Source organism: Cynocephalus volans, chromosome 8 (assembly GCF_027409185.1).
Source record: "Cynocephalus volans isolate mCynVol1 chromosome 8, mCynVol1.pri, whole genome shotgun sequence".
NCBI lineage: Eukaryota > Metazoa > Chordata > Mammalia > Dermoptera > Cynocephalidae > Cynocephalus > Cynocephalus volans.
Window position 1 is genome coordinate 95,574,965 of NC_084467.1, and position 9,733 is coordinate 95,584,697.

Below are 9,733 nucleotides of genomic sequence, written 5' to 3' on the forward strand. Positions count from 1 at the left end.
TCCTGCAGGATGACGACGACTGGTTGTGTGATGCATATCTGTGGCAGACACTGATTCTAGGTGCTATAATTCAGGCTAATTTACCCCGAGCCTGTGGCTGAGGCTGTGCTGTAGAACCTGTGTAAAGAGGTGAATGTAAACTCTTGGAAGTCATGACCATCGAGGGAAGACAGGGATCTGTGATAGGCTCGGTTTGAAAGGGGACTTTAGAATGATTTAATATCCCTGGACAGACCAGCCCCTCTTTCAGGAGTAACAAAATATAAATCATTTGTTTCCTATTGTTATCTTGACTTTGTGGAAGTGAATTCAAAACAAGACAATATCAATTAACAAAAAATAAATAAAAGGATTGTTTGCAACACTGTAAAATTTGTATATATTTAAAAAGAGTAAGCAAATAAACAAACCCCGGGCAGACACAAGATGGTCAGAGAAGGAGATGAGGACAGCTGCAGGCTTGTTACTTTGCTAAGGTTAAAGTTCTCTCTAATTCTTAGGAAAATATCTAGAAAGATGTTGAGGTCTCTAAGTTAACTCTCTTTTTAAAAATTAAAATGCTCCCTGGAAAGGAAGAGGCACAGAGTAGCTAATACACATGCCGCCTGCGGAACGGGCCAATGTGTTGGGCGAGCACTAGGGAAAACCATTCTGCCTGTGAGGAAATGATAGTTACCAGAAACTGGAGGCGTTTTCCACTGTTTCCAATAATGAAACCCCCAGACGCAGAGAAGAGACAATTGAATCTTGTTTAGGGACCATCACCAAGAATCTGCTGCTATTGCAGCACTAGAAAGTGAGAGAGAGAGAAGTGCAGGGCTGACAGGCCTCCCTCCACACCCTGCCCGTCCCCCCAGGCTCGCTCCCCTCCAGCCACACTGACCCTGTGTCCCCTCGGTCTGGCTGGCCACTCTCCCCAGACACCAGTAAGGCCTTCTCCCACCCTCCTTCAAATAGTGCCTTCTCAGCAAGGCCCTCTCCACCCAAACTTGCAGCCCCAGCCCCAGCACTGCCCTGTGCACTTATCACCATCTGACATAGTACATATTTTTCTCAGTGAATGCTGATGGAGTAACTGCTTCAGTAGCCCAGGCACTTCTGCTGTCATGGCAAGTGATGCTGTAGTACTCCAACATTCTGTACTGGGGACTTGAGCATTCATGGATGTTAGCATTCATGGGAGTCCCGGAACCAATCCCCTGTGGACACTGAGGGATGACTGTCTAGGGCTTTGGGGCCCACTGACAACCTGAGAACATGTTTCTCTGCTAAACCTCCTAGACACCCACCAGCAAGCGCACAGTGAACTGGCATCTTATTTCCACTGTGGTCAGAGAAGAGCAGCAGGTCTGGCAGGGCAGTCTGGACTTCGGCCCAGCTCTGTCCTTCATGGAAGGGGGTGCGCAGACAGAACATTGTGGGGTGTGCTCTCCCAGAGAGGGGCCTGATGAGCTCAGACCATTTCATACTTCTCCCAGCAAAGTAATATTGCAAAGCAGGGGAGGAGGGGTTGCAGCTTGCTCGCCTACACAGTCACTCCTTTGGTGCTTTTCTCCAAAAAGGAAATTGCATGAGATCAAAAGGGCTGGCAAAATTCCTATTTGAGGATGAGGAAACCATGTCACACTTTTATACATGTGACCTGATGTAAAGCTCAAAGAACAAAATACCGTAAAATACAGTTCCTGCTTGCATGAAGCTTATTCTCTTGACAGGGAGATAAGACTCACAGGCAAGAAACAAATCCGGCAGCATTTTTCTAACAAAGGATGCCTGAAATTAGAGGAGGACTGACAGGTTATTTCTGGAATCTGGGTAGTATTGGAACACAGAATTTCTCTGCGGTCTTATGTTTTATTTTATTTCTTTAAATCAAATTTTGTACTTAACTTGTAATCTGCATTATAAAGTTTTTTTTTTAATTACCAGTAAACTCACATAGATTTTGCTTCCCACACTTTCAAGGCAAACAGATACTCCACACCAAAATGTGCCGAGTTAAGCCCATGGCTCTGGACCTCCTTTGCAATGTGAACCCCCAGGGGTGTAACCCTAATTGGTAAATATGGAACTTGGATATCACACACACAAAAATCACCTTACGCTAAAACGCATCATACAGACAATAACTACTATGGCTGCTTAGGAAAGGGCAAAATATTTGGAAAGGCTATATGAAGCCAGATGTGAAAAAGCATTATTCAGACTGTTGCCAATGATATAATCTGTATGACATAGAGAATTTCTGATTTATAAATGTTTTTAAAAATTAGGAAACAAGTCATTTTAAAAACAAACTTTTTTAATGTAAACATACAGTAAATATGCAGAAATGTCAGAAATAAACCATCTTTAACTCTGGGCTTTTTTCCAAAAGATACAAGATCATTTCTTCAAAAGATACAAGATGCACAGGTAAATCACATTCAAACCTTACAAATGTTAATATGAAACTATTTAAATTCATAAAGAACAATGGATATTTTCATATTTTTCACCAGCTTAAAATTCCAAAAACATTAGCAAAACTATTTATTTCCATAATTTTTATGAGTAAAAAAAACAGCTAATCATGTACCTTAATATTGTCATTTTATGTATTACTCTAAAATACAAATAATTCTGAAGACAGAGTCCCATGCTTAATCATATGTATTAGAAAAATACTGATACATTTATCAGGCATAACTAACATACAGAAAACTATATTTTAGAGTGTATTTCACAAACACAAGTCCATCTTTTCTCTTTGGTTCAGAAAATAAGAGAGGTAGGTTCAAATAAGTAACTGCCTACTATGTCACTAGATTTTCAGTAAAATGTTGGCAATTTATAACAAAAATTATTAAAAATCAAATGAGTTTAGGAACTAAATTAAAAAGGGAAAAGAACAATGTCAACTAATAAATATTTTCTAAGTTCTAATCACACAAATCAGAAAAGATAGTTGACTACAAAAATGGCTTTGATAAAATGAAAAATGCTATCAATATTATAAATTAAGTTTTCTATATCATAATATGTTCTCAAGACTTGGGGCAAGAGGGAATCTTAATGTGTGTGTTTACACATTGAGACTTTCGTTTAAATCCAGTTTTCTAATGCATAAGACTAATACATACTACTATTAGGTATCTCTTAGCTTTGTGCTACTCACATGGAGAATGGCAGGTTCAAAAAATTCAGCAGTGGGGGGGGATAAGCATGTCATTCACCCACGATCAACCCACTTCATGTAATCAAAAGAGAAATTTCAGACTACTAAGAATGGTCCCAAGAAGCCTTCCTGATTAAAACAGAACCTGTCTCAAAAAGTAGGAAACAAAGGACAAAGAAAAGAGAGACGCTCTTCAGAAGCTAATATAAGTAAAAGGGTTTTGTTTCCTGCTGTTTTTCAAAGAAATGACAGAATCAACAGAATCTTTCAAATAAGTTGTCTTGTGCTGATAACTTAAGAGCAATATTTCAGGAACCAAATAACAGTGCTAGTAAAATGTAAAATTACTCACCAAAATAAATATTATTTCATCTCTCCTCCTTATAAATTCTACCATTTATCTTCATTCCTATTCAGCTTAAAGAAAAACAAGCATATAAACCCTATACTTACTTGGCTGTTGTAAGGTACATATTAAATGCAATGATTTTCTACAAGTGGTTCTACAAGGAAATTTTAAGAAATCTATAGACATTCAAAATATATAAAACAATTTAAGTCTCAAGGTTTTCTGATAATTTTGTTTTTTTTAAAAAAAAGACATTAAAGTATAAAGAAACTGGCATAAACTTGAACCAACCAAATAAAGATTAATGATTTGTAATTCTACCACACAAAACAAATTCAGTTCAAATTTTTAAAATTTAAGTACATTTTTTTAGATTTAGTATTCTATTTGCAGAAGGACTAATAAAAGATAACATACAATGTTCAAAACTTATGATTTTTAACATTTCTGTGTATATAAAATTGAGCCCAAATGTTAGAAGTGATCATTGATATGCTCTTCCCTTTTTGTGAAAAAAAAAAAATAGAAATAAAAATAACAGCTGCTTTTGCCATAGGTCTGTTGCATTTCTAGGAAAAAAAGACATTCCAGAGATTGTTGAAAATTTCAATGATCATGCTAAAGCAAAAAAATTCAAAATGTCATTTCTGGGTTACTCCTAAAGTTTGCTTCATATTTTCATAAACCACATAACTGATGCCTACAGCAGGGAGCACCTTCATGAAGTTTGGGGTGATGCCTCTGTAGAGTCCTGGTATTCCTTCTTTGGAAATTATTCGTCGAAAGAGGCCCCCCATGTTCAGCGGTGGGGCTCCTTCCACCATGGCTAGAAAATAAAAAAAGGAGCCAACCTAATTTTAAGATTCAGGCATGTTTCATTGTTATTACAATAAGCAATTATTATTCAGAATGATATTCCAGAATACAATCAAATGATAAAGTTTATTGAATGCCCCTTCATATGATTCTCTTTGTATCACACCTAATGGTGAGTGCCTTGACTACAATAATAATGGTAATAACATTTATTTATTGAATAATTACTATGTGGTAGATACTGGGTTAATTACTATCTATACCAATCCTGCAAGGTAAATATTATACCCATTTTAGAAACGAGGAATTGGAGGCTTAGAAAGATGGAGAAACTTGTCCTACTACTTTCCCACTACTTAGTGATTTTCTACCAAATCTTCCACCCCATTAGCCAAGAGCTGAAGAGAGAAGAGTTAAATCTTGGGGAGTATGAGGAAAGCTTTGGGGAGCGTCAGAAAAGCATAGGGGACCTGGGCCTTAAAAATGAACTCAACAGGCAAGAAAGAGAGTGAGAGAAAGCCTGTGTTGCCGGCACAACAAAAACAAAGCATCGATGTGCTACAAGGACACAGCTGACTGTGGGGTGTGAAAGGAGAGGCTGGAGGTGGACAAAGCAGGGGCCGGGGAATGGAGATGAAACTAAAAATAAAGCAGAAACAGATTATTAAGGGCTTTGAAATTCCCACTAAGAACTTTGGATTTACTCTGAAGACAATTGAAGAGTTACAAAGATGTCTGAACAGATGTAAAATGATCAGACCTTGCTTGTTGTTAGAAATGACAAACCTACTACCTATGCAAAAGTCTGGATTGGAGGTGGCAGACAGGAGGGGGAAGACGTGTTAGGCTATGGTCTGAATCAGGCTGCCTGGGTTTGAATTCTAGCTCCACAATTTACCAAATGTATAACCTTGTGGAAGTTACTTAATCTCTCTTTGCCCAGTTACTTATATCTGCAAAATGGGGAAAATATCAATCATGCTCCCAAGAGGGTTAGACGGTTAAATGAGAGAATACACATGAAAAGTTTAGTTTACTACTTTGCATTTTTCTCTGCAGCTATATGATCGACCATCTTCCAGCTCCTCAAATATACTGTTTTCTCCTGCCACAGGGGCTTCACAGATACCTCCCTCAGGCTGGATGTGACTTCTCTTCCCATTCCACCCCCCTGTGCCCAGCTAACTCCCACCTATCTTTCCAGTCTCAGTTTAACTGACAGCATCCTCCAGCTGCCGAATTAGGTTACAGCCACTTGCTTTGTGCTTCTCTAACAAAGGGGAGATGGTTAACAAGGTTGTTTACTTGCTGGGCACATGTCTTCTCCAATCTACAATTGCAGGGACCACATCTGACATGTTCATTGCTCTAACTCTAGTATCTGGCAGAGTGTCAGCACCTGAAAAAATGGCTCAGGAAGTACTTGTCAATTAATAATTGACTGGTTGGTTGGGGGTAGGGTAGCTGGCCCTTGGAAAAGAGCCTGGGGGTAGAGATGTAGATGCCAGGGTGCACTAGTTAAAGAAATGACAGTGGATGAGGTTGCCCAGGGAAAGAGTAAAAGGAAAAGAAAGACACAGAATTCATGCTTTAATGGAGTGGGTATAGCAATAAAAGCCAGCAAATAGTAAGAAGAGAATAACCAATGAGATGGCAGAAGAACCAGGAGGGTACAGTGTTATCAAAGCCAACAGAGGATCAAAGCCAACAGTGTTACAGTGAGGAGGAATCACAGTTCAAAGATGTAAGTTCTAAACAGCACTAACGATAAAAAAACTCCAGCCCCCCACTACCAAGAATTTCACAAATGCCAGATGCTTTACTATATTGTTGCTAATTCTTACAACACTGCACAATTTTCATTCCCATTCACAGATGAGAAAATGAAAACCCAAGGAGGTGTAGGGCAAGGATCTGAACCCAAATCCATCTAGATACCAAAGCATATACTCTTAAACCATGCATTCAACACAGTCCAAAAAAAGAAATGTTTATGTATGAAGCATACATATACATACAGTGCATATGCAGTGTATATGTGGCATTAAAATTTCATGAAGAGGGAGCAATTAGGAAAAGAATTTCTGAAAGTGTTCTTTAGGGAGGCAATAATGAAAAAAAGGTTGAGAAATACTATCTTAAAACTATACTCTGCTGTCTCAGTAGAACCTGAAGTTCAAAAGCATGTTATTGATGTGGCACTTGTATCAGTGTCATGCTGTCAAAACTTACCTTGAGCCTGCATGCGAGTTCTTATCAAAGCCAAGGGGTAACTGGCCAGCTGACCACAGGTGCTGGATAAGGCACCGCATCCCAGCAACACCATGACTCCGGGGTTTACAGAGTCCTTTGCAAAATTATCTAGCCAATGGGATTTCAAGAGCTGCCACAGAAACAAAGAAGAAAAATAATGAACAACTAACTTCACAACTGTTTTCACTCAATGTGAACATTTTCACAAATATTCTCATCCTTATGAAAGACGGGTCACATTTCTGCAAGATGGGTGGTGTGTTCCCAGGAGCAACAGCCACTGCAGGAGGCAGCAGCTCTGTGGAGAGGTGGGGAAGCCGCTGGGGATTCAGAACATGTGAGGTTTGCACTGGGTGCTCATTTTCTTCTAACAAACATGAAGATCAACAGCATACGAAATGTAGGATAAAAGAACATCTCTTACAGGGAGTATTATAAACTAATATTATTAATAATATTAAATTATTATTAAAAACCACCAATTGTATATCATTTTACACTTTACACATATATCATTTCATTTGGCCCTTACAAAAACTCAGACATAGATCTATTTCGCTGATTTTGTAAATGAGGAAAATTTATCTCAATGGAGTTTTTTAACAATGGCACAGAATCAGGCGTGCTGGTCCACAGGTCATGCTTTTTCCTCTATTATATTAGGTCTTTTTATTTCATTAGAAGGCAGTAACTGGGAGAATTTGTATAATATGCATATGTTAATCAACTTTTTAAACATAAATATTTTAAGCACAAAAATAAAGTTAATGTGTGAAAAAAAGTATATAACTACTTTAAATTTTTTAATCCTGTAAGGTTATCAGCAGATTTCTCAATGGAAACACTGTAGGCTAGAAGGAAGTAGAATGTTACATTCAACATGCTGAAATAAAAAACTGCCCACCTAGCAGGAAAATGAATCAAAAGCACAAGGCCATTTAAAATAGTCACCCAAGAAAATAAAATACCTAGGAAAAAACTTAACCAAGCAGGTGAAAGATCTCTACAATGAGAACTACAGATCACTGCTTAAAGAGATTAAAGAGGATATAAAAAGATGGAAAGACATTCCATGCTCTTGGATTGGAAGGATTAACATAGTGAAAATGTCCATACTACCCAAAGCAATCTACAGATTCAATGCAATACTCATCAAAATACCAATGACATTCTCCACAGAAATAGAAAAAACCCTAACATTCATATGGAACAACAAAAGACCCCAAATAGCCTAAGCAATCCTAAGCAAAAATAAATAAATAAATAAAGCTGGAGGCATGACACTACCTGGCTTAAAATTATACTACAAAGCTATAGTAATCAAAACACCATGGTCTTAGCATAAAACAGATACTTGTACGAATGGAACAGAACAAAAAATCCAACAATCAACCCACAGCCAACTTACAGCCAACTGCTGTTTGACAAATAACCTACATTGGGGAAAAGACTGCTTCTTCTATAAACAGTCCTGGGAAAACTGGACATCCATATGCAGAAGAATGAAACTAGACCCATACCTCTCATCATATACCAAAAAAATCAACACAAAATGGGTTAAAGACTTAAATTAAGACCTGAAACTATAAAATTCTTTAAAGAAAACATAGGAGAAACACTTCAGAAAGTAGGACTGGCCAAAGACTTTATAAATATGGCCATAAAAGCACAGCAACAAAATAAAAAGTAAACAAATGGAATTATATCAAACTAAAATGTTCCTGCATGGCACAAGAAACAATTTAACAGAGTGAAAAGAGAATCTATAGAATGGGAGAAAACATTTGCAAAGTATGCATCTGACAAGGAATTAATATCCAGAATATACAAAGAACTCAAAAAAACTTAACAGTAATAAAACAAGTTATGCATTTAAAAAATGGGCAAAGGAGCTAAATAGGCATTTCTCAAAGGAAGATATACAAATGACTAACAGACACATGAAAAAATGTTCAACATCACTAATCATCAGAGAAATGCAAATCAAATCCACACTGAGATATCATCTTATCCCAGTTAGACTGGCAATTATCAAAAAGACAGAGAAGGAGGATCCTAAGATGGCGGTGGTTGCAGCGGTTGGCGTGGAGTAGCTAAGGTGGAAAAGGCGGCCACTGGGCCTTAGGCAGCCGGGAAACTTGTGGACCTTCCTCTTGCCATCTCTTAAGGGAGGACCGCTGCTGGTGGATGGTCATGGGGGCTGACCTCCACTTTGCCCTAGGCAGGAGAGGCTGCCTCATTTACAGGCAACAGCTTTGAAGTATGGAGCAGGAAAAGAACTGTTTCTTAGCTGCAAAAGCAAGTCTCTAAACAGGGAACATGGCGCCAGGGCTGCGGTTGATGCAGCCAGGATCCCGGAGGCCGGGGCCGTGCTGAAGGTGGCCAGCTGCCCTATTCAGGATTCGAGGTTTCAGGCCGGCATAAAAGAAGATTCCTGGGAGTGCCTGAGCCGCGCCGCGGCACTGACGGAGCAGCCCGAGGTGGCGACGGCAGAGAACGGGGACGGCGACAAAGCAGAGGCAGAGAGGGAGCTGCCCGACCCAGCACAGCCCTATGAGTGACCCCCAGCCCAGCCCTGCTCGGGGGGTGGACGCCCGCCCGGCTTCCGCCTGCTCCAACAGGAAAATCACTGCCCCCGGGGCTGCCTCCATTTTCTCAGGTGGTGGCAGCTCTAGCCCGGCTCAGCCAAGCCTGTCCTCCTCGCCCGGCTCGACTCCTCACTGAGCCTTCCCACTTGCTTGCCTCGGCGCAAGGCTTCCCGGGGCCTGCAAGCCGGCCTCCCCTCACACTCCCTCCGCAGTTCTCTGGCAGGGCTGGTGGCGTGGGGCATCCCCGGCCAGCGTCGGGAGGGCAAGGAAGGACGGGCTGGGCCGACTGTCACTCCACCGCACCCTGGGCTCCGGCCCCCAGTAAACTTACTGTTACTGGGAGGCAGATACCATCTCTGCGGCCACCAGTTCGGAAAAACGCCTAACCGATTTCTGGTTAGGAAGAGTGTGGTTGGAGAGTTCCCGAGTTCACTTGAACCTGCCAGAGAGCTGACTGCGGGCGGGCACTGGACTCGGTCCGCGCTGGGGGGATTCAAAGGTGAACCGCGTGCTGCGGGCTCCTCCCGCGAGGAGCTCATGCTCTGGTACATAAGACAAGTACACAAATAA

At 40.4% G+C, this 9,733-nt stretch overlaps 1 protein-coding gene across 1 annotated transcript in view; it reads right to left on the minus strand.

The window, feature by feature from the left end:
- Positions 1 to 3,794: 3,794 nt before the first annotated feature.
- Positions 3,795 to 9,733, minus strand: part of LOC134383249 (mitochondrial adenyl nucleotide antiporter SLC25A24) — a 64,456-nt gene continuing 58,517 nt past the window's right edge. The window contains exons 9-10 of the mRNA XM_063104139.1: positions 6,555 to 6,705; positions 3,795 to 4,332 (exon numbers count right to left, since the gene is read on the minus strand). Coding sequence (XP_062960209.1) covers positions 4,148 to 4,332; positions 6,555 to 6,705 — 336 coding nt within the window. The 3' untranslated portion in view covers positions 3,795 to 4,147. The remainder of the gene's footprint in view (positions 4,333 to 6,554; positions 6,706 to 9,733) is intronic.